The 24,916-nt window shown below is 38.5% G+C and overlaps 1 protein-coding gene across 1 annotated transcript; it reads left to right on the plus strand.

The window, feature by feature from the left end:
• Positions 1-14,151: 14,151 nt before the first annotated feature.
• On the plus strand, positions 14,152-15,553 carry LOC101959701 (olfactory receptor 1). The gene has a single exon (XM_005342461.2). The coding sequence runs from the start codon at positions 14,318-14,320 to the stop codon at positions 15,251-15,253; it is 936 nt and encodes a 311-aa protein (XP_005342518.2). The 5' UTR covers positions 14,152-14,317; the 3' UTR covers positions 15,254-15,553.
• The last annotated feature ends 9,363 nt before the right edge of the window (positions 15,554-24,916 follow it).

Genomic DNA, 24,916 nt, shown 5'->3' on the forward strand with positions numbered 1-24,916 from the left:
GTGGATACCACGAGAAAATTCATGCATAGGACATGAATTTTGAGGAGAAAATTCATGCATAGGACACAGTGATCAAAAGGAATGGGATGACAATAATGAGTCCTCCTGTAATAAATGTCATCAACTCATTGACATGATTGTCAGAGCAGGCCAGCTTCAGCAGAGAAGATATGTCATATAAAAAGTGTAATATCGTGTTGTCTGAACAGAAAGATAGTCTGGCCATGAGAGATTGTGCAACGTGGAATGGAGCATGGTCAGCACCCAGGACAGCATCACCAGGGAGAGACAGGGCTCAGGGCTCATGACAGCAGTACAGTGCAGGGGGAAGCAGATGGCCACATAGCAGTAATAAGCCTTGGCAACAAGGAGAATTCTCTCAAGACTTCCAGAAAGCAGGAAGAAGTATGTATGAACCAGGCAGCCTGCAAAGGGATGGAACTTCACTCTGTGTGTTCTGGAGCTTTGTGACAGAGGAAAAGACAAGATATTGAGAAACAAATACACAGTTAGAGAAGACAAGATATTGAGAAACAAATACACAGTTGTGTGAAGATGGGAGTCCAGCTGAATTACAATGAGGATGAGGAGGTTCCTTAGGATGGTGATAAGATACATGCCCAGGAACAGGGCATTGAACAGATTTTGGTGCTCTGGCTTCATGGGCAGGCCCAGGAGGAGAAAGTCGGAGATGAGAATTTGATGCCTTCATGTCATGCTCTATCTCCAGTATTTTTAAGAGAAAATAATAGAATCCCTTAACAATCCAAAGAAATGAATATTGTTTTATTATCATACATTGTCTGATACTCACTCGATAATAATGGATCTCATTTTCTTTATAATAATTGGAATTGTTAAAGCTCAAAAGTATATTCTTTGCATAATTATTGTTGTCTTTTTTCTTAACTTCTCTGTAGCATGTTTGAGTATTTCATCCTTTCCTAAACACTCTTAACTATTGACTTTTGAGACAAAATACATTGTTATTTTTCACACCTGTTTCGGCTGGTAATTCCAGGGAAACATAAGTGACTGCTATTCCATCTGTATCTTATATATTGATGTTCTCAAGGATTTTTATATGCTATACTAGTATATATTTGTATACACTAGATATAAACTCTTCTACTCCAATGTCTTATATCACCATTTAAAACTCAGATGTAGGGTCTGGGGATGTAGAACAGTGATACAGTGCTTCTCTAGTATGTATAAGACTCTGAGTTTGATCCCCAGCACTCCAAAAAAATAAATTACAACATAAAATGAGAATCAGCCAGTAACCTTTATATCTTTGTGTCCCATAACCATTATCTTCCCTTCTGTGTATCACTGTGGGGACAAGTGCATGGAGTACTGCATACATGGCATACATTAAGGATGTCTGAGTGGCAAACCACTCCCCCGTGCTAGGCTTGTCAGAAGAAAACTGCTTACCCTGTAGGCACAGCCCTGGGCGTGAGACCAGATGTTGCAATCCCTGTGCTTGCTCCATGGCCTACTCCTCGATTGGTTGCTGCAGGGATAGTTGGCCAGAAATTGTATTGGTGGCTGCCTGTAATCTGCTTAGCTACCACCTGAGTATATATACATGGTTACTGTGCAATAAAATCAGACCTGCTTCCTGCTCAGTCTCTGGAGGTTTTGATTAGTGACTCTGCAGCCACACTCTCCTTTTTTAAAAAAAATTGATCTTATTATTAAATTTTTTAATACACGACAACAGCAGAATGCATTACAATTCTGGGAGGTTAACATTTGTGGTGTGGTTATGATCCCCTTGCTGTTCACATTCATCATAGAAGAATGCCTTCCACTTCAAAAATGTTGCAGGCTCAAGAGCTGCTCTGGCTAGGTCTTTCCAGTCTTGAGGGCAATTAAGTTCAAGACTGAGTGATTCTAGCATTTGCTCTGCAAACGGCCCCTGGGGCCTCTCTTTTACTTCTTTAACTCCTTCAGGGTACCCAACTAATGTGGATACCAAGTGGCAGGGTGCTGTGGTGTGGGGACTGTGTTGACTGGGAAGGCTTGTACTCCCTTACCCTAATTTTCTTTTTTGTTGTTGTTGTTGTTTTTTGCATTTTATCTTTTTAAAATTGATTTTATTTTTTTAAATACACCGCAGCAGAATGCATTAAAATTCTTATTACACATATAGAGCACATTTTTTCATATCTTTGTATTTAAAGTATGTTTACACCCCAATTCATGTCTTTATACATGTCCTTTGTTTTTTTTTGCATTACAATTCTTATTACACATATATACCACAATTTTTCATCTGTGTATATAAAGTAGGTTGACACCCAATTCGTGTCTTATACATGTACTTTGGATAATGATGTCCATCACATTCTACCATCCTTGTTAATCCCCTGCCACCTCCTTTCCTTCCCTCCCCTCTTCCTAGAATCTAGAATTCATCCATTTCTCCCATGCTCCCCCTCCCTACCCCACTATGAGTCAGCCTCCTTATATCAGAGAAAACATTTGGCATTTCTTTTTTGGGGATGGGCTAACTTCACTTAGCATTATCTTCTCCAACGCCATCCACTTACCTGCAAATGCCATGATTTTATTCTCTTTTATTGCTGAGTAAAATTCCATTGTGTATATATGCCACATTTTTTTATCCATTCATCCACTGAAGGGCATCTAGGTTGGCTCCACAGATTAGCTTTTGTGAATTGTGCTGTTATAAACATTGATGTGGCTGTGTCCCTGTGGTAAGTCTTTGAGTATAGTCTGAGGAGAGGGATAGCTGGGTCAAATGGTGGAGATTTCCAAAGAATCTCCATACTGCTTTGCATATTGTCTACACCAATTTGCAGTCCCACCAGCAATGTATGAGTGTACCGTTTTCCCCACATCCTCGACAACACTTATTGTTGTTTGTCTTCATAATAGCTGCCATTCTGACTGGAGTGAGATGATATCTTAGAGTAGTTTTGATTTGCATTTCTCTAATTGCTAGAGATGATGAACATTTTTTCATATATTTGTTGATTGATTGTATATCCTCTTCTGAAAAGTGTTCAGATTCTTGGCCCATTTGTTGATTGGGTTATTTGTTTTTTTGGTGCTTAGCTTTTTGAGTTCATTATATACCCTAGAGATTAGTGATCTCTCTGATGAAGAGGGGTAAAAATTTGCTCCTAGGATATAGGCTCTGTGTTCACCTCACAGATTGTTTCTTTTGCTGAGAAAAAACTTTTTAGTGTGATTCCATCCTGTTTATTGATTCTTGGTTTTATTCTTGTGCTATAGGAGTCTTACTAAGGAAGTTGGGGCCTAATTCCACATGATGAAGATTGGGGCCTACTTTTTCTTCTATTAGATGCAGAGTCTCTGGTTTAATTCCTAGGTCCTTGATCCATTTTGAGTTAAGTTTTGTGCATGTGAGAGATATGGGGTTAATTTCATTTTTGTTGCATATGGATTTCCAGTTTTCCCAGCATCATTTGTTGAAGAGGCTATCTTTACTCCAATGCATCGTTTTGGCACCTTTGTCTAATATAAGATAATTGGAATTTTGTTGGTTAGTTTCTGTGTCCTCTATTCTGTACCATTGGTCTACCAGTCTGTTTTGGTGCCAATACCATGCTGTTTTTGTTACTATTGCTCTTTGGTCTGGTATGTGATGCCACCTGCTTTGCTCTTCCTCCTAAGGATTGCTTTAGCTATTCTGGGTCTCTTATTTTTCCAGATAAATTTCATGATTGCTTTTTCTATTTCTATGAGGAATGACATTGGGATTGTGATCTTAATTGCATTAAACATTTATAATGCTTTTGGTACTATGGCCATTTTGATAATATTAATTATGCCTAACCAAGAGCAAGGTAGATTTTTCCATCTTCTAAGGTCTTCTTTGATTTCTCTCTTTAGGGTTCTGTATTTTTCATTGTATAGATCTTTCACCTGTTTCATTAAGTTGATTCCCAAGTATCTTATTTTTTTTTGAGGTTATTGTGAATGAGGTAGTTTTCCTCATTTCCTTCTCAGAGTCTTTGTCACTGATATACAGAAATGCCTTTGATTTATGGGTGTTGATTTTTATATCCTGCTACTTTGCTGAATTCACTTACTAGTTCAAGAAGTTTTCTGCTGGAGTTTTTTGGGTCTTCTAGGTATAGAATCATATTGTCAGCAAATAATTCTAATTTAAATTCTTCTTTTCCTATACATATCCCTTTGATTTCTTTTGTCTGTCTAATTGCTCTGACCAGGGTTTCAAGAACTATGTTGAATAGAAGTGGTGAAAGAGGGCATCCATGTCTTGTTCCAGTTTTTAGGGAAATGATGTGAGGGTATAGAGTTAATATATCTTAGGAAATGTGATGGAGAAATCTAGTGAAGAGGGTTCGTAGCAGGAGAATATACAGGAAGTAATTTAGAGTAGACAATTATGTGGGAAGACAGAGTACATAAAACAAACATACATGTATTTAAAAAAAATACAGGATGTAAAAATAGTATAATTTGGAGGGGGAAAGAATAAGAATGAGAAACAAAGGGAAAAAAAGAAAGAAAAAAGAGAAGAAAAAATAAAAAAGGTCTTAATTCAATTTCTCTATATTATATTATTCAAGTGACTCAGTCCTTAAAGTCCTATTTCATGCAAAGTTCTTGGTTTTACATATGTTGGGGATGTGAGGGCCAGAGGATAGAAGGGTATAAGAGAAAGAAGAAGAGGAAAAAATACTCATTTTTTTACTGCTTCTCTTCTCATCCAGTAGGTAGAGTTGTTGTTTTAAGCTGGTGACTCTGCCCTCAGGATGGTGTAGGTAACCAGGGTGAGAAGACTGGACCTGTTGTGGAGCATCTGGAAATGGGAAGTACTGTTCACCAGTCCCAGCAGGGAGATAGTGCCTCATGGGTCTTTTTTTGTGACCAATCATCAGATTCGAGCCCCTGGTATCATCTCTCTCTTGTCTGAAGATTTCCCAGATCCTGATCTCTCTGTTATGCTCCAGACTTTAGTCCCCTCCCCTCTCTTACTTATCAGGTCCTGGATGTCTCACTCCCAGGCTCACACCTGGTGGACAGTGCCTGTTCCCACTGCACTCCTGTCCAACTGATAGCTGTTTTGTGTTGGTTGGCCACTGTGCCAAGTTATTGCTGCTGAGGAATGGGGGGAATTGGAAATCAGGTACCTGCTCAAATGGCAATCTGATCTAATAGCCACTCCCACCAAAAATGGTGAGGAAGGTTTTCCAAGATGGAGTTGGTCTGTTCCCAGCGCCGGGGTGTCTGGTGATGTGGGGGGAGCTGGGCGATGGCCTTGTGTTGTGGATAGGTAGCAGTTGCATGACCTGCATGGGAGCGGAGTGCAATCTGGAGTTCTGCAGAGGTGCTAATAGGTGGTTCTGCTAAGCTGCTTGTGAACCTGCGTGAGCTAGAACTTCAGACTTTGGTCCAGAGTCTGGAGACTTTCTTAAGCTCAGAGGCTCTGATTTCTGTGCAGGTGGTCACAGCGCTGTTGATTTCTGTGAACATCCACTATATAGGGTCTTCTCACACTCTCTGAGATGTTGTATTCCATCTAGGTGAGACCTTGATGAAAAGCTGCCTGTCTGCTTTCTTGGTTTCATGTCACAGAGAAACCAGAAACAGGACTTCCTTTATTCCACCATCTTCCCGCCCTCCGCTGATCTTGCATTACTCTTAAGAGTAATGTAATTACTGTAATCTTAAGATTACATTCCTTTTGAAGGCACAAATATTGCTCTATTTCCTGACCAGCACCTACCTCCACTGTCTCACCTGTCCCCACAGTGACAATTGCAATCCACCTCGAAACAATGCTGGACTTAATAGCATTTCGTACTCAATTGTTCCTCCTGCCTATCACTTTATCCCTCTGCTCTCTCTTCACCTGGCTTACCCACACTTATTTTCATGCATATTGCATGACACTTGCTAATCTAAAACTCCCTTGTGCCTACACACTAAGTGAGTCCTGCGGCAGTTTTCAGAGTATCTTGTTTTCATGTAGTACTGCTCATGTCTTGATCACAGGTTGATATGTGGCTTCTCACCAGGTTGTGAACTCCACACAGGAGAGGCAATGTCTGCCTCATTCCTGCAGCAGGGAAGCCCCTGGCATAGTGCCTGATGTGGCCAGTGCTTCATCCATATTTGTTGGCTGTCCCTCAGGATGAGACATATCCCTTTGACTTTAAGGAAATCAACTTCCCTTAAATAGAATAATTGGTACTTTCATCCTTCCAGAATACAAAGTCTCTAGACTTCACCACCTAGTGTTAGATTAGACAAGAATGTAAAGAAAAGACCACTGACTCCAATTAAAATCAAATTAAAGCCAGTTTATTATTTTGACCAGCTGGGCTGCCTCTCCCAACAAAAACTGTGGGAACAAGACAGCACTGCAACTTTCTTACAGCCCAGCTTTATAGCCCAGAAAGTTACACAAAGGGGGGGGGGTTACAGATAACAAAACTCTGATGAGCATAACACAAAGACTAGCTTACATTTTTGCTGGCCCCGACATCAGAATTTATGAAGGTCATTAGAGCCTCAGAGAGGGTCATTATCTGGCCAGGGAAGGCCAAGATTTATGAGGCATCACTAAAGTTTCAGAGAGGGCTGCTATCTGGTCAGAGAGCCAGGCATGGGTGAGTTCAAGGCATGGGCACGCATTCCAAGCTAGTTCAGAATTTGCAGTAATTTATAGTAAAGCAAAAATTAGCTTTTCATGTCTTTGTTGTGAGATGGCTCCCAATTTTAAGAGGTAATCAGACTGGGTCTATCACCTAGCACTACATTTTGTCACTGCATTACCAACTTCTCTGATGTAGCTTTCTATTCATGGAAAATATTAGAGAATATCAGATGCCCTATTCTTTTCAGCAATACTGATGTCAATGAAACATTCTTATGCTTTAATACACAGATTCCATTGAATCAATGTGATTAAATATGAGAGCATTATGCAAATTATTGTAAAAGAGGAAAGAAACATAATTTTTAAAGCTCTCCCTTCAGTTCCTCCTCAGATATCTATACCATATATGATGGCTAATTTTATGTGTCAAATTTGCTAGGTCTTGAGGCCATGTTTTCCTCAAATGTGTCTTTTATATTGCCATGAAGATATTTTGTAATGTGATTAACATTTAAATAAATAGACTTTAACAAAAACAGACTACCCTCTATATGAGGAACCTTGTATCATCAGTTGAAAAACTTACAGTAAATAAAGACTTTATTCTCCTGATTAAGCATTCAGTCTCCAAAAGACTTTTATCCCAGAATGCTCTGCATTCAAGAGTGTAACATCCATTCTTTCCTTTAAAGTCCACTGTTTTTCACTGTAGATTGTGAACTTAGAAATATTCAATATCAGTGGACTATGTTCTTAAAATAAAATTGCACACATAATCATACACATACACATAATATTGATTCTTCTACTTGGCCCTGACTAATAAACCCCAATATGTCAAAAAGCTGTGAATGAAAGCAGAGGGGTGGCTTTAACAGATGTGGGAAGCTCATTTTGCTAAAATGAAAGGAATGAGTACAACTGCTGGTAACTTCACCCTGCTGCTGGTGCTCAACACTGCCACATTAACAGTATGTGCCTTGAATATTAGGTGTTGGCATTACAGTGGGAAGAAACATGTAGATTATGTACCTGGTCTCTCAGAATGTTGAATTCCCTGGTGAATGAATGGGTTGATTTCATGTATCGGAAGTACCTACAGGGATTACACTATAGACATCACCTGCTGATGTCATCAATGATGACCCAAGGAACTTCTACAGCTGTTAAGTCTATAGTTCTCAATCTATATGAACATAAGAATCACCTAGGGCAGTGTCTCTAGTATTTAATATACATGCAAGTCACCTGGGGATTCTGTTTAAAATCTAATCAGGTCTTAAAACTTCTACATTTTAAATGCATCCAAGGTAATGTCAGTACTGTTGTCACTGAACTTCACTAAAGTTGCAAACTCATACAATGTCATTAAATTAAGCTTATTTAGCCCCTTCAGATAAATTTAATCATAATGTATGACAGGAGGCCTATGCAAAGATTTTTAAAGCTCCAGAGGTGAATGTAAACTAAAGAATGCTCAAGAATTATTACAGCACTGAACTCTTATTCATAAGACTATTTTTATCTGCAAATAATACAATCATTGCAAATACATTGTACCATAAGTTTTAGTAATGAAAGTTATTATTAATAAAACATGAAAATATTGAAAGTTAATTAAATTATTTACACTATGTGACAATGTCTTTGGAGGCAAAAAATGGAAAAGAAGAAACTTAACAAGCTAAAAAATTATTCTGCAGAACATTATACAACCTGGGAATTCAAGACAATCACATTTGAAAGACAGACAAGAGCTCAGGGTGGTTGTGATTCCAGGGCCCTGATCCTGCTCCCCTTTATTTTTTAGAGGCACAGGAAGTAAAGGCTTCTGTAGTTTTCACCTACCTGCACCATCCCTTCTCATTCTTCCCTTCTACACACAGGAGGCTGAGGAGCTCTACATCCCAGAGGAGTATAAATGCAAAACAATTAGCCAGGACCCATCATGGACAAATTCTCCCAGAGTCCTGTAGTGGTGACTCATGACAGCCTCTGTTCACGCCTGACCATCCTTTGGGGGAAGTGAAGATGCCAAGCATCTCAGGACAGATGCTTTCTCATTGCCTGTGTAGGGAAGGGGAAGGAGACTTGTGTGGCTGCAGCCTACATATCAGGATCTGAAGGTGGATGGCTGCAGAAGCCAGCAGCATAGTCAGGGATCATATTGTGAATGTCGCAACCTATCTTAGGAGTTTAAGTTTAGGCTTTATCCTGTGGATAACAGGGATCCATATTACCATACTGTGGTCTTTGAGTAGAGTACTGCCATGAAACTCATGTTTCAGAAACATTCCAAGGATGGCAGAACCTGTTATTTCTCCCCATCTTGCTGCTCACTGTCAGTAGGAGAGGAAGAAATGCATTTAACAAGGTTCAGACTTCTATGACTAAGGCACATGCAGATACAAAGAAATCAGAAGAATAAGAAAAAACAAACTTTCCAGACCATTTCCAATTCTTCCTCATGTAGGGTTGAAAAATTAATTGACTTTTGCACCACATTTGGCTCATTTTCTATGGAAATCATTAAGAGCACCCAGCACAACCATCACCCCTTCCTCCATCTATATCATGTCACTTCCTAATGCCAAGATGATTCTCTCCTAGCATTTGATTGAGAAGCCAGGTTTGGCATATATAATTCACTTTCTCATTGTCCACTCCTCCTTGGCCATCATCTGCTGGAGGATCTTCACTTAGTGACACATTGCAAACTTCCTTCTTAGGGACCTGCATCCTTACTGGTGTAACTTTTATTGGGTTTTATAGTTTTCATTATGTTTGTTAATGGACTTAGAAATATAAAGTGTCCCCGAAAGTATTCACAGGATTGAGACATCACGTTCTCTATTCCAGTTGTGTAAAGTAACCATGTTTCCCCTTGGTGATCAATATAAACTACCCCATGTGCAACAGCTACCCAGCTATTTGCAACATTAGCTTGCAAATGAATCAGAGAATGGCCAAATGGTAGATTAAAAAATTGTTATTTGCATAACAACATGTCCCTTAAGAACTACACACTGATGGTGCACTGTTCTAAGTTTTCTCAGTCTCTTATTCCAATCAATCTCAACTGACTTCAGTGGCTACCACTTGAAAGCACTGCACATCCATCCCGCTCCATCTACACTTTTGCTTTGAGACATCTCTGGCTCCACACAGCAGGATGTCATGAGGAATCTCCTCAGCACTCAAACAAACATTAAGATCTAATCATTTCTATGAACTGTTATACAGAATGTGAGGTGAAGATCAAAATTTTAAAATTTTGACTATGGAAATTCATTTTTTCCAGTATTATTTATTAAAGAGACTACTGTACTAGATTTACACCAGTAAAATGAAATATCTTAGTACAATCAACTTAGAAATAGGTTCATTAGCTCACAGTTTGAAGGATTCAAATGCCAAATGGCTTAGTGCAGCCTTGGCTAAGATCACCTCTTGCATTATCTCCTTATGGTGCAGGATAGGGATGGCAGAGCACATACAGATCACATCTCAAACTAGAATGGAGTTCTATAATCCTTTTCAAAGTCATTTTCAATGACCTAAGGACTTTCTATAAGGTCCTGCCTCTTAACCACAGCAACTCCTAATCTGCAATCCTTAGTCTAGGCCTTTGAGTATGGACCCTTGGGGAACAGGCAACATTAAAACAGTAGTAAATTATGCACAGGGAAAGATCAATATTTATTCATAAACATGCACACTGTGCTACTTTGTGCAGGCCAAGCAGGTGTTCTTGGTGTCACACTGTATTATGATAAATACCTACAGGGTGAGATTAAATGAGATGAATGACATATGCTTTGTTATGTAGCATTAACTCCATAATATAATGCTCACTCGAAGGTTCACTTGAACCTTACCAAGTAAGTTTTATTATGTAAGGTTTACTTATTGCACAGCAGTGCAATAACACGGAATCTGATGCCACTTGTATAAATTGCTAAACTCCTAAGATATTTTAAAACATTCAGAGTCTAGTACTTGATTTATTTTTATGGACTGCCCAACCATTTTCCTTCAAGTCCCCAGTGTAGGCCCCACCAGCCCAGGATTCCTGTCCATTCCCCAATGGGCAATGAGTGATCATTCATGCCTGGGTTCTTCAACCCCACCTTTCCCCAAAGTACACTCAGGTGTGATCAGAGGCTGTAATGAGTCACCCTGCAGTACTCTGAGAATTTGTCTTAAACAAGTCCTGGATAATTAGTTTGTGCTTAATGAGTTATGCCTGAATCTAGACTCTCCTGGGATGCAGAGCCTCTCGGGTCCTTGGATGGCTAGAAGGCAAGACATGAGAAGGGATGGTATAGGTACGAGATGACTACAGAGGATGTAACTTTATATGCTTATAATGAGTAAAGGGGAGAAGGATCTTGGGTCAAAGCCCCAGAGTCACTCTCAGACACTTTGGGTAAGTTGTCAGGATGGAAAATGATCTGGTATCTTTCCAACCTGAGGGTCTTGATTTGCCCAGTTGTATGATGTTGTGCAAGGTAATTTTTCAGGTATGATGACTTCCTCTTTCCATCTAGCTCTCTTCCAAGACTTTGCCACATTATAGAAATATTTTGACTAATGAACATTCATCACTTATAAATTTTTTTATTGATAACAGTGCTCATTAATGTTACATACTCTGCAGTGAATCCTCAAAGATCATAACATTTTGACATAACAGGCCCTTAAAGTAGGGTTCAGTACAGTAACAGTTCTTAACTTTTCACCTAAGGAACTTTAAAAAACTTTGTACAGGCCACTTCTCAGAGATTCCAATTAAGTTATCTGAAGGTGCTCAGTAATCTGATTAAATGACAATGTGTGTATTTGCTATTCAAGTGCATTCCAGTGATCACAGTATTGACACTACTACTACAGCACCAGAATGAATGGAATGTCTTAATGGTACGCAATCTGCATTTGTGTTAAGTGTAGAAACACTGCCCTATATGATCCTTATGTGCTGCCCAGGGTGAGGATATTGGATTTAATGGCTGAAGAAAAGGAAGTTCAGTGGATCATCAGTCTGCAGCTGCTATCTCTGGTTTTGTGATCCTTGCACAAGTTCTTGACACAAAGATAGTCCCACAAACTCAAAAGGTAAGCAAAAGGCTGAGAAACCAGGTACATGGTTTTCTTCACGTTTCTTCCCACTATGGTGCCTACACATGGTGTCCAAAGGTATGAACTGTTAATTCAGTTGTGTTAAATACCATCAGCAGTGGAGTGAACTTCCCAGCAGTATATCATTTAGTGAATGAGATTCCCACATCTCTTAGTGCTCCTCCTCTGCATTTTTGATGGCTTTGAGACATACTTTTTTATTGTTTTGTTTTGTTTTGGGTGCTAGGAATTGAACTCAGGGGCACTGAAACATTGATACATATCACCAGCCCTTTTTATATTTTATTAGAGACAAGGTCTCACTGAGTTACCTTGTGCCTCACTAAGTTGCAGCGGCTGGCTTTGAACTTGCAATCCTCTTCCCTCAGCATCCCAATCTGCCAGAATTATTTTTAGGATATAGCCCACAGAAAATTAAAACTATTAAGTCTGAAATCTGTAGGGCAGTTATGCCTATAGGAGTTCCTGGGAAGAGTAGATAGTACAGACTTGAGACCACAGCATATTGGAGGTAGAATTCCTCCTCTGCAGGAGAGTGAAGTCTTTTCTCTTATGACCTTCTACTGACAGTAGCAAGGCTCATCACATTTTGGGGGCAATCAACTTCACTCAAAGTCTACTGATCTAAATTTCAATATATTATAAAATATCTTCATACCAACATTAAGAACTAGTTTTTTTTTTTTTTTTTTTTTTTACAAAAGCCTGATACCGGAACCTAGCCATGTTGACATAAAACTAATCATCACATGTGATATGAACATCTGAGGAAGACCTCAAATGAGACCTTATAAAATATGTAACATTTCATTTGCTTCCCCCATACTTTATAAAATGCTCATCATATTTTTTTATCTCACATCAATATCACTAAATTTATGTGGATTAATTCATATAGATGTTTAAGTCATTGTAGGACTGAAAAGTGTAATACTCTTGAAACACCCTAATATTTTTCATAAATATAAAATCATATCTGAGAAGTTGGTAATGGAGTGTCAAAATTTAGTGTTATATGGTAAAGTCTAGTGAGTTTGTACTCTGGAAGGATTTAATAACTGTGGTTATTTTACTTAATGGGAGTTTTCTGACTTTAAAGTTAAAGGACTCTGTCTCTCATCCTTATGGATAGCCAACAAGTACTAATAAGCATTGGCCACATCAGACACCATGTCAGGGGCTGCCCTGCTGCAGGCAAGAGGCAGACATGGTCTTTCCTGCGTAGAGTTCACAACCTGGTGGGAAGTCAGTCATCTACCTGTGATCGGGACATTTACTACTATGGGATGAGAACAGGAGGCTGTGCAGACAGCAACAGAACTCACTGAGGGTGGAGATACAAGGGAATTGTTGGTTTCACAAGTACCATCTAATGTCCCTGAAAGATAAGTGAGGATAAGCTAACAAAGAGGAAGCAGAGGGGAGAAGGTAATAGGTTGGAGGAACACCACGTATGAAATTCTAGAGGCAATAGATTATGATTTTCGATCCAGCAGTGTTGGAGAATGGAAGACTTGTATCACTTGGGGGCCAGATGAGACTGTGGAGGGAGATGAAGTTCAGATAATGAAGCACCATTTGTACCCTTTGGAAGAAATTTCATCTTGATCTTAAAAGCAATGAAAATATCCCAGATCATGAATCAGAAGAGATGATCCAATTTCCATCTCAGAATGACATGGTGTGAATGAAGCATATTGAAGGAGGATATTTAAGGTATGGAAAACAGGGAACTGAATTGAATCTTGATATAATTAAATAGTCCAGATGAGATTAGATATCACAAAGGTCTAGGAATGTGGTTTTGTGATAAGAAGTAGAGGAAGTAGCAGAGGAATAAAATGTAGAATATATGGGATGTGGTAGATTTGATTTGCATTGATGGTGACAGAGAAGAATGAAAGAAATGAAGTTCACAGATTTCTGATTGGATCCTACATTCCTTTTACTGAAAAGTGAGAGATTAAAAGAGGAGGAGAGTAGTATGGATGCAATACAACATGCTGTTTCATTAGGAACATGTTGAGCTTAAAATGCTTGTGATGATACATCCAAGGGAAGAGGACCATTAAGCAATGGCATACAGAGTTCTGTGGGTGAGAGAGACATCTCTGTCTTAATTTAAATGGTAATCTACATATTTGGCATAAATGAGATTTTCCTAGGTTAACCATAGAATTATAAGAAGATAGGGTTAACAAAATATTTGAGGACTATCACTCTAAGATATTATAAATCAGAAACCAATTATAGTTCCTTAGGATGAAAACAGAGGTAAGAGAAAATCCAACACTCCTTTTGTGATAGAAGCAAATAGATAAGTGTTTAGGAAAGAATGACTACTGAGACATGTTTAAAAGAAGGTGAGATACAGTAATACATGATCATAGAGATTAAGGACACTTGTAAGATGATACTTAATATGATGATGGTGAGATCAACTAATGTAGAACACATAAAGACTGTGTATCAGAGAAAAACGATCATTGTTGTTGGATTTTTAAAGGACCTTATTATTTCTCTTAAAGGTATTGGAGACAGATAATAATGAAAAAAAATCAAACTCACATCTCAGAGTTCCTCCTCCTGGGACTGCCCATTCAGCCAGAGCACCAAAACCTGTTCTATGCCTTATTCCTGGCCATGTATCTTACCACCATCCTGGGGAACCTCCTCATCATTGTCCTCATTTGCCTGGACTCCCATCTCCAAACACCTATGTATTTGTTTCTCAGAAACTTGTCCTTCTCTGACCTCTGCTTTTCCTGTGTCACCATGCCCAAATTGCTACAGAACATGCAGAGTCCAGTTCCATCCATCCCCTATGCAGGCTGCCTAACCCAAATTTACTTCTTCATTTTTTTTGGACACCTTGGGAATTTCATCCTTGTGGCCATGGCCTATGACCGCTATGTGGCCATCTGCTTCCCGCTGCACTACACCACCATCATGAGCCCTAAGCTCTGTCTCTCCCTGGTGGTGTTTTCCTGGGTGCTGACCACATTCTATTCCTTGTTGCACACCCTGCTTCTTCCCAGATTATCCTTCTGTGCAGACAATGTGATCCCTCACTTTTTCTGTGAAATATCTGCCCTGCTCAAGCTGGCCTGCTCTGACACTCGTGTTAATGAGTTGGTGATACTTGTCGTAGGAGGAATTTTTGCTGTCATCCCATTCTTACTCATTCTTTTGTCCTATACAAAGATCGTGTCCTCCATCCTCAAGGTCCCTTCTGCTCGTGGTATCTACAAGGTCTTCTCTACCTGTGGCTCCCACCTCTCTGTGGTGTCACTGTTTTATGGAACAATTATTGGTCTCTACTTATGTCCATCAGCTAATAATTCTACTGTGAAAGACACTGTCATGGCTCTGATGTACACGGTGGTCACTCCCATGCTGAACCCCTTCATCTACAGCCTGAGGAACAGAGATATAAAGGGAGCCCTCCGACGGGTCCTTTGTAGGAAGAAATTTCTCTTCTGAGTATAAAGGGGTTTTATCATAATTTTTCATTAGCATTATTATTGATATTAATATTGGAATATTTTCCTAGAATTTTCCCTCACCATGGGAACTTCAGTTGAAGTAACATAGTACATTATTGTTCAACAGGCAAAAGAAAGAAGATATAGCTGAGTGCTGAACTATGAAAGGTGGTTTTGGGACCTGACTTTGCCTTCCTCCTTGTCTTTCCCAGGTGATGCTGTGAAAAGCCTATGTGAAAGCTACATTTTATGTGCTTTCCAGTTCTTACATTCCTTAAATTATTCCTAGATCTTTTAATGTTATCTCAAATCTGATTTGACTATGGTACAATTTTTAAATAGTGCTCCATAATCTTATATCGATACTCAGTAACTTCTCTATATCTCAATCTCCCAGCAAACCTCTAACATATTGTACATAATATTCTTGCACAAATTCTGTCATCATTTTATCTCCTATTTTCTTCTGTACCCCTTATTTATTTTCATGTCTACCTTGTCTTTTATTCCCTGTCCTGACAATAAATTTTTTCTAATCCTCTGTGCAATAGTGTCATTGAACAATTTTGTGTTCCCTTGTAATTAACTAATCCAGGAACCCTAGAATTTTTTGACCCAGGAATGGGCAAAAAGTTAGAGGCTGTGGGAAAATTTTAATTTTTAAAGTTACCTCTGTTTTGTTTGGTAGTTTTACTTTGCAATATGTTTTATTGTATCCCTGTGACAATTCGAAGGAAACAGAGAAGATATTATCACTTATTTATGGACTAACATCTGTGAAGTTCAACACTTTCCAGGCCATGCAGTGGGTTAGTTATTAAGGCTGTGTAAGATCAGAGACTGAAGATTCTTTTCATTTTCTCTCACTTCCAAATGAAGGATAGCATCCATTGTTTTCTAAAAATTTTAGCATCACCATGACATGGACTTTTTCTGGCCTTGGTCCATTCCTTTTCTTAATTGTCCCCTCTGATGATTTTCAAATCCATTCCTTTCATATAATCTCCTGACCTCACTACTTTATCTGAAGGTCAGATCTTTCTCCAAAACTCTCAGCTGTCCTTAAAAAAAAAGGTTTAATGCTATATTATTTATTCACTTATTTTAATTTGTTCTTTTTAGGTATACATGACAGTAGAGTGTATTTTGACATAATATACATGCATGGAGTATATCTTAGGATTCTATTCTTGTGGTTGTACATGACATGGAGTTTCACTGGTTGTGTATTCATATATGAACATAGAAAATTATGACCAATTCATTCCACTGTCTTCCCTATTCCTATTCCCACTCCTTTCCCTTCATTCTCCTTTGTCTAACCCACTGAACTGGTATTCTCTTATTGTGTGTTAAAATTTATATATCAGAGAGAACATTCAACTTCGGTTTCTTAGGAATTGGCTTATTTCTCTTAAGCATGATAATCTCTAGCAAATTTAATAAAGTCTCCCGGGTATATCTCTGGCTCTGGGGACCACCTTAGTAACAGAAGAAACTATACTTTGCAGGTGCTATTGGGCACCTAGATGTCTCTAGTTCCACTAATGCTCAAAAACAGCGGCAGAAAAACTTGAGATGGAAGGCCATATCAAGAGTTTCTGTCTATGCTAATGAATGTCAAATGGCATTTCTTAGGAAATATTATATGGTTCAATTTTTGGGGCATAGACTTGATGCACAATCATTCTGTCCTCTTTTAGCATCTTATTCAACCATGTCGTGAGCCAAATGTGAAACCTTAGCCCCAGTAGAGCCACAGCCAACTAATGGCAAAGCTGAGACTAGAACTCACGGACTGGGGTTTTTTCCTTTGCACTGTTTTTTTTTTCCTTTGTATGACTGAAAGAGAAAGTGACTGTACTTCCAGGGATCCAGGTTTGGGGGCCTTGGCACTGGCTGGAAGGTGCCAGCAGTCAAGGCTGCTGGTGAGTCCTTGGTCTATGCTGTTTTCTGTCAGGAGGGCTTTTCTCTTGGGTTGGTTTGCAAGGACTCTAAGATCTGGGATGAAGCTTGAACAAAGAAAACGGAGAGGGAAAGGGATTCCAGGGAACAGCTCCTCAGTGCCCTCTGCTCTTCAACTCCAGTCTGTAAGGTGGCAGAGGCCAGGGCACAGATGCAGTTTACCTCAGCTTCCTTGCTGCAAATTAAGACAATGTGGCCAGAGAAAACTCTCTCACAATTTTCTCTGGTTCTTAAAGAAAAATGGTTAATAAAAACCTATGTTTAAGAGACGAGATGGGACATGGCCTATTCCACTTTCCTTACCTTGGGACATGGCCTATTCCACTTTCCTTACCTTGAACCTAAAAGGTGCCAACTCAAACACTACCTTTTTCATTTGTTTCTTAATCTATAGATATGGTTGTGTTGTGGGGAATGGTGGGGGATTCAAGTAGATCTTACAGCTCCAGGGGCTGGAAGGGACCAGGCCAGTCATCCATGTTTAGGACCCTCTGGCTCCTCCCTCACTCCAGCTACTCCTTATCAAAGTCAAGGGCAGGACAGTGAAGTTTGCCAAGGCTGCCCCTGCAGCTTGGTGGGGGCCTGTGGGGGCATTCCTCTACCCAGTTCCAGTGTCTGTTTTACCATCAGCCCCTCGCCCACCCCTATTCCCACCCCTCTCCTTTCTGCTGGGCCATGTACCCCTTTGAGAGGAAGAAGATACCTCCACTTAGGGCCACAGGCAGCTGAGTCCTGCCTACTGAGAGGCTCTTGGGACAGAGGCCCTGTCCTGTGCCTTATCAGCCCTGGGGAGAGGATGTTTGGCTGGAAGACTGGAATTTAATTGCCATTGTCTTTGATTTTGTGATATTTCTGCTTGGAGGGGTGAACCCCCGCTTCCCACTCTTTAGCATGTGTGCCAACTCTCCGCTGTCATGGGTGTTACCCTTCGACACTCCAGCTCAGGGAGTGCTGACGTCCTCATGTGAAGAGATTCCTGTGTGACAGAACCTAAGAAGTGTAGCTTGGAAGTGACCCCTGTGATGATGACGTTTCTTTCTTTCCTCTTAGTGAGGAGGTGATTTGTAGACCCTGACTGCCTATGTAATGTAAATAGTGTACATTTAATTTATTGCTATGGTAGCATATTGTATTTGTTAATGTATAAAACAAATTCTAAAAGGTTGACAAATGTATATTTTGTTGCTTAAATGTGTCTTTGCAGAAATTGACAATAAATAACATATTTTGTGTCCATCAGTGTTCAAACTTCTTTTGCTGGTGGCCCCAGGCCTGGGTATCACCTTTCAGTTCACTGGAGGTTGCAATATTATCTGAACTATAGATGTGTTAACTTTGGCCTGAAAAGCATTTAAATTTTTAAAAAAATGAGTCATCAATTTTTAAAAAACTAACCACAACTTTCAAAACTACACCTAGACATTTTACATAAAAATCTCAATTTTCTGTTTCTCTTGAAAAATCAGATACTGAATCCATTTTTCAGGCATAAATTCATCAGAGTTCACTGGAGTCTGTCTTTTTGGGTGGGACATGATTACACTACAGTTTTCACAACTCCTTATTGTCTATCTCTGGAGAATTTTACTCTTTCCCATTGTTTGTTTTTGCATCTTTAGGTATGAGTTTAGATCTCTGGCATTCACAGATTTGTCTCCATTGTGCAATTATTTTCCTCTTTCCATTTTCTGAAATTACTGATTTACTTCTTTAAGGATTCTTTCATAACTAATATCCTTCTGTTCCTATCATTCTTTGACTCCTAAATGGCCACACTCTTTTATACACATTGCTTTATACTGTTTTGGGTCTAGATTTAGAAGTAATATCTGTAAATATATATTTTTTTCTTCAGAAGTTTGAAGACAAGGAACAAATATTTGAATATCTGATAGGAATCGGTTTTGTGATCTTGGGCAAATTACTTCACACAATTTGCATTTCTTTTATGTATTATCAGAAATCTAACCCACATGCCAAGCATGAGGATAAAAATGAATTCATAACTTGGGAAGAGCTTTGAAAAAATGGAAAGTATTATTTAATCACCAGAAATTCAATAATTATGATGATATCAATGGTAGCAGATGACATTTATTGCAACCTGACAATGTGGTAATTGTTTTACATATATAGTCAATTTTGTTATAATATACTAGTTTCTAAAAACAACACTGTTTGAAATCATGCAACCATAGAACTTACAGAAAAAATGAGGACAGATGCATAACACTCAAAATCTTTATCAGTGGCACATAAACATAAAAGGTTATATTTATAACATACTTAATAAAAATGCTAATAATTTTATACATATTTATGATTAAAAATACATAAATATTATAATACACAGACATTTGAGCTTGAAAAAGTCTTGAAGTTTGCTTGTGGAAATGGGTGTTAAAAGGGTTGCCATTTATGAATTGTATGAAGACATAGAGGGGATATATTTCTGAAATTGGATGTGTGCCATGCAGCTCAGTTTAACTAGGTTCAGTTTTCTACTTCCACACATTTCTCATGGGTGAATTATAAAATCACTTTATATAATACACTTTGCATTATACTCCAGTCATTTCCTATTGTATCAATTGTGTTGGCATCAATTCCTATTTTTGTTTTTATTTTTTGGTGGCACTAAAGATTAAACCCAGTGTATATCACTCAACCACAATCCCAGCCCTTTTTATTTTGAGGCAGGTCTCACTATGTTCACTAGGCTGGCCTCAAACTTGAGATTCTCCTGCCTTAGTCTCCTGAATAGTTGGGATTAGAGGTATGCATCATCACACTCAGGGAAACCCCTTCTTAAAACTCACACTATTCTGACTGACTCTATTCTCATTTAGTCATCCAAACAACCCTTTAAGATGTGTTATTTTTTCCATTTAATGTAAGGGCTCAGAATCCGTTCAGTTTGGGACCCAAATTTAGTAGACTGATGTCAACATGAAGGTAAGTTCCATAATGTTGAGAGTTTTGGATACATAGAATGCTCCAGTTAAAGTGCATCCCAATTTTCTCTGATTTCCCTGCACAGCTGGCAGTCCCTGTCTTGGAATCCATGTCTGCAGCCTTCTAGGTTGGGGCCATCCCACTCATGTTAAGCAGCATCTCCTCTGAGCCTGTGGTTTAAGGCTTCCTATTTCCCAGCATTTTAGATTCCAGCTGTTCTGTCACCATGGCTGCAAGTGAAGCCTCATCTTTCACACAAATACTCCAGGTCTGGCTGTACCTCATGGTTTGGCTTTTCCTGGGTTCAGCCTTTCTTTCCAGAAGCTGAGATGTCACTCACGGCTGGAGGATTGTGGGGACTAAACACTTCCTGAAGCCTGTGTGGAAAAGTGCAGTAGGGAAATGGATGCCATTCAGCTGGGCCAACAATTGTCTATCCAAATCTTCAGACCCTTTTAATGCTCTGAAAGCTCACGTGCTACTCTAGGAGTCTGTGTTCAGATGTTCTCTCTCACCAAGTAGACACTCCTCTAGGATGAGGGCTCAGTCTTAAGACCCTGAAACCTGTTCACTGACCTCAGGGTCCAACAGCTTGCAGCAATCATTGGACATCTTGTATGTGTGTGTATGTGTGTGTGCATGTGGGAGAGGGTGGAGAGGCAATCATTCTACCTACTACACAGGGGAAGGCTTTACTGACGAGTATGGTCAGATTGTGCTCAGGTTTCCCCTGAGTCTTAGTTTTTGAGTGCCTACTGGGTCCAAAGATGCTATTGACCCACTGAGCACTGATGAGCCTTTCTCTGCTCTCTGGGCTTCCCATTCCAATAATGGCTTCACAGTCTAATTCTGTAATTGTATTAATGTTATTAATACAATCCCGTTTCATTCAGGCCCAGTCTGGATATGCTCCCCCCCACTCACCCCCATTATGGATCAGCATCCACTTATCAGAGAAGACATTTGGCCTTTGGCTTTTTGAGGATTGACTTACTTCACTTAGCATGATAGTCTCCAGCTCCATCCATTTACCTCCAAATGCCATGATTTCATTCTCTTTTAATGCTAAGTAATATTCCATTGTGTAGCCATTGTGCTTTGGCTATTCTGGGTCCCTTATTTTTCCAGATGAATTTCATGATTGAAATATACCAGTTTCTTTATCCACTCATCTATTGAATGGTATCTAATTTGGTTCCACAATTTAGCTAAGGTGAATTGTGCTGCTATAAACAACAATGTGGCTGTGTCACCGTAGTATGCTGTTTTTATGTTCTTTGGTTATAAACTGAGGAGTGGGATAGCTGGGTCAAATGGTGGTTCCATTTTCAGTTTTCCAAGGAATCTCCATACTGCTTTTCAGATTGGTTGTACCATATTGCAGTCCCACCAGTAATGTGTGGGACTGCAATATGGTACAATATGAGTGTGCCTTTCCCCCCACATCCTCGCCAACACTTATTGTTGCTTGTATTCTTAATAACTGCCATTCTGATTAGATTGAAATGAAATCTTAGAGTAATTTTGATTTGAATTTCTCTAATTGCTAGAGATGTTGAATAATTTTCATATGTTTGTTGATAGATTGTATCATCTTCTGAGAAGTGTCTGTTCAGTTCCTTAGCCCATTTATTGATTGGATTATTTGATTTTTGGTATTAAAGTTTTTGAGTTCTTTATATATCCTGGAGATTAGTGCTCTATCTGATGTGTGTGTGTGGTAAAAATTTACTCCCATTCTCTAAGCTCTCTTGTTGCATTATTGTTTCTTTTGATGAAAGAAGGTTTTCACTTTGAATTCATTTCATTTATTGATTCTTGATTTTATTTCTTGTGCTACAGGAGTCTTTCGCTATAGAGCCTACTCAGACATGATGAAGATTTGGGCCTACATTTTCTTCTTAGGCACAGGGTGTCTGGTCTAATTCCTAGGTCCTTGATCCACTTTAAGTTGAGTTTTGTGCATAATGAGGGATAAGGGCTTAATTTCTTTTCGCTGCATATGGATTTTCAGTTTTCCCAGCACCATTTGTTGAAGGAGCTATTTTTTTCCAATGTATATTTTTGGCACCGTTGCCTAGTACGAGATAACTGTATTTATGTTGGTTTGTCTCTGCATCCTCTATTCTGTAACATTGTTCTACATATCTGTTTTAGTGCCTATACAATGCTGTTTTTGTTACTATTGCTCTGTAGTATAGTTTAAGGTCTGGTATTGTGATGCCATCAGCTTCACTCTTCTTGCTAAGGATTGCTTTGGCTATTTTGGGTCTCTTATTTTTCCAGGTAAATTTCATGATTGCTTTTTTTTATTTCTTTGAGGAATGTCATTGGGATTTTGACTGGCATTGTGTTATATCTGTATAGTGTTTTTGTAGTATGATCATTTTGACATATTAATGCTGTCTATCCAAGAACAAGGAAGATCTTTCCACCTTCTAAGGTCTTCTTTAATTTCTTTCTTTAGAATTCTGTACTTTTCAATGTAGAGGGCTTTCACCTCTTTTGTTAAGTTGATTCCCAAGGATTTTTTTTATTTTTTGAGTTTTACAAGATCTTCAAAGAAGAACTAATACCAATACTCCTCAAATTATTCCGTAAAATAGAAAAAGATAGAATACTTTCAAACTTATTCTTACGAGGCCAATATCACCCTGATTCCAAAACCAGGCAAAGACACATCAAAGAAAGAAAACCTCAGACCAATATCTCCAATGAACATAGATGCAAAAATTCTCAATAAAATTCTGGCAAATTGAATACAAAAACACATTTAAAAGATAGTGCACCACAATCAAGAGGGGTTCATCGCAGGGATGTAAGGTTGGTTCAACATATGGAAATCAATAAACATAATCATCATATTAATATACTTAAAGAATCACATGATCATCTCAATAAATGCAGAAAAAGCATTTGATGAAATACAGCACCCCTTCATGTTTAACATACTCTAAAAACTAGGGATAATAGGAACATATCTCAACATTGTAAAAGCTATCTATCCTAAGCCCCAAGCCAACATCATTCTAAATGGAGAAAAATTGAAAGCATTCCCTCTAAAAACTGGAATAAGAGGATGCCCTCTTTCACTACTTCTAGTTAACATAATCCTTGAAACTCTAGCCAGAGCTTTTAGACAAGAATTAAAGGAATATTGATAGGAAAAGAAGAACTCAAACTATCACTATTTGTCGATGACATGATTCTATACTTAAAGAATCTGAAAAATTCCATCAGAAAACTTCGAGAACTAATAAATGAATTCAGAAAAACTGCTGGATATAAAACCAACACCCATAAATCAAAAACATTTCTGAACGTCAGTGACAAAACCTCCCAAAGAGAAACTAGGAAAACTACCCCATTTACAATAGCCTTATTATGTTTTTTTAACCAATGGGAGAATATTTGCTTCAAGCAACATGCAGAGAAGAATTTGTTCTTCTTCAGAAAACTGTATTGTCCAGAGCACACCTTTCTAGGTTAACCAATTCTGATTATATGGGAGCTTCTATTCTTTTTCTTTTTAAAATAAGTTTTAGATAACTGATAATAAAGCAAAATAGTTCTAGTCTATTCATATCTAGTCTATTCATATGCAACTGAATTATGTAGCAGAAAAGACAGCTCTCCCTCACTGTTACACACTTTGCCTCTGTTTATACATTCTGTTAATAAGTGTATCTGTTCTTTGGATTATAACACCTTGTCAATCTCCTCATTGATGCATTAAATAAAACATTTAATACCTGTTCATTTTTATTTGAACAAGAGCCATAACTTTACCTTCTTTCTAAATTGTTTTTGTACAAATGTGAAGCCTGGAGGTAAGGCAGTCTGGGGGCTCAGTGATGCCACCAGAGAACCAGGCTCTCTGCATTTCCCCACTTCACTGTCCTTAGGATGCACTCTTTGTCAATCCCATGTGGTCACTAGGTGGCTGCTGCCTCTCCAGTCCTTGGATCTGTGTTCCACATATGGAAGGGCAAAGAATAAAGAGGTTGGAGCTATATCAGGGAAGAAGACTTTCACAGAAATCCATTTCTATATACATCTTATTAATTAAAACTATATCATATGGCTACCCCTGAGTGCAAGGGAATTTCGAAAGAAATTGGACACATGATTCACACTCTTCTAACATCAAAATCAAGACTTTTTAATAAGGAAAGAGAGGAAAGTAGATTAGGGAGGGAACAAGCAGTATACCCTAAATCAAATGTTTTTAACGGCTTCATGATTTAGTGACTAATCTAATTTGTCTTTAAGATTATAAAATCTTCTTTTACTCCCTATCCATGCATCTGTCTTAAACATTCATTTAATTTTTTAAACAAAAATTAAATCTTTGTTTCATTTGGAATTAGGTATGCAGGAAGAAGTGAGGTGAAGATTTATTTATTTTTGTTGTTGTTCTAGATGGCTATCCAGTTTTCCCAGCACTAGTTGGTGAAAATATCAATGTTTTCTTGTTGAGCAGAAATGCCATCTTTGTCTTGCATACATATCTGTGCTCACTTGCCTTATTCTATGTTAGTACCAATTATTTAACTGACTGTAACTTGGTAATATTTTAAAAATCCCTGATAGGGATGAACTCCCTTCCTCCCTAGATCTCTGATTTTTCCAGATTTCTCCTTATTTTTTATACCATTATTAAAATAAATTAATCATAGTTGAATAATTTAGATACCAGTAGGGTTTTTTAAATAAGTAACTTTATTATTCAGGAAGTGAA

This window comes from Ictidomys tridecemlineatus, chromosome 3, assembly GCF_052094955.1.
Source record: "Ictidomys tridecemlineatus isolate mIctTri1 chromosome 3, mIctTri1.hap1, whole genome shotgun sequence".
Taxonomy (NCBI): Eukaryota; Metazoa; Chordata; class Mammalia; order Rodentia; family Sciuridae; genus Ictidomys; species Ictidomys tridecemlineatus.

Coding starts and splice junctions, on each gene's coding strand:
- LOC101959701 (XM_005342461.2), top strand. CDS start 14,318: ATGAAAAAAAATCAAACTCACATCTCAGAGTTCCTCCTCCTGGGACTG.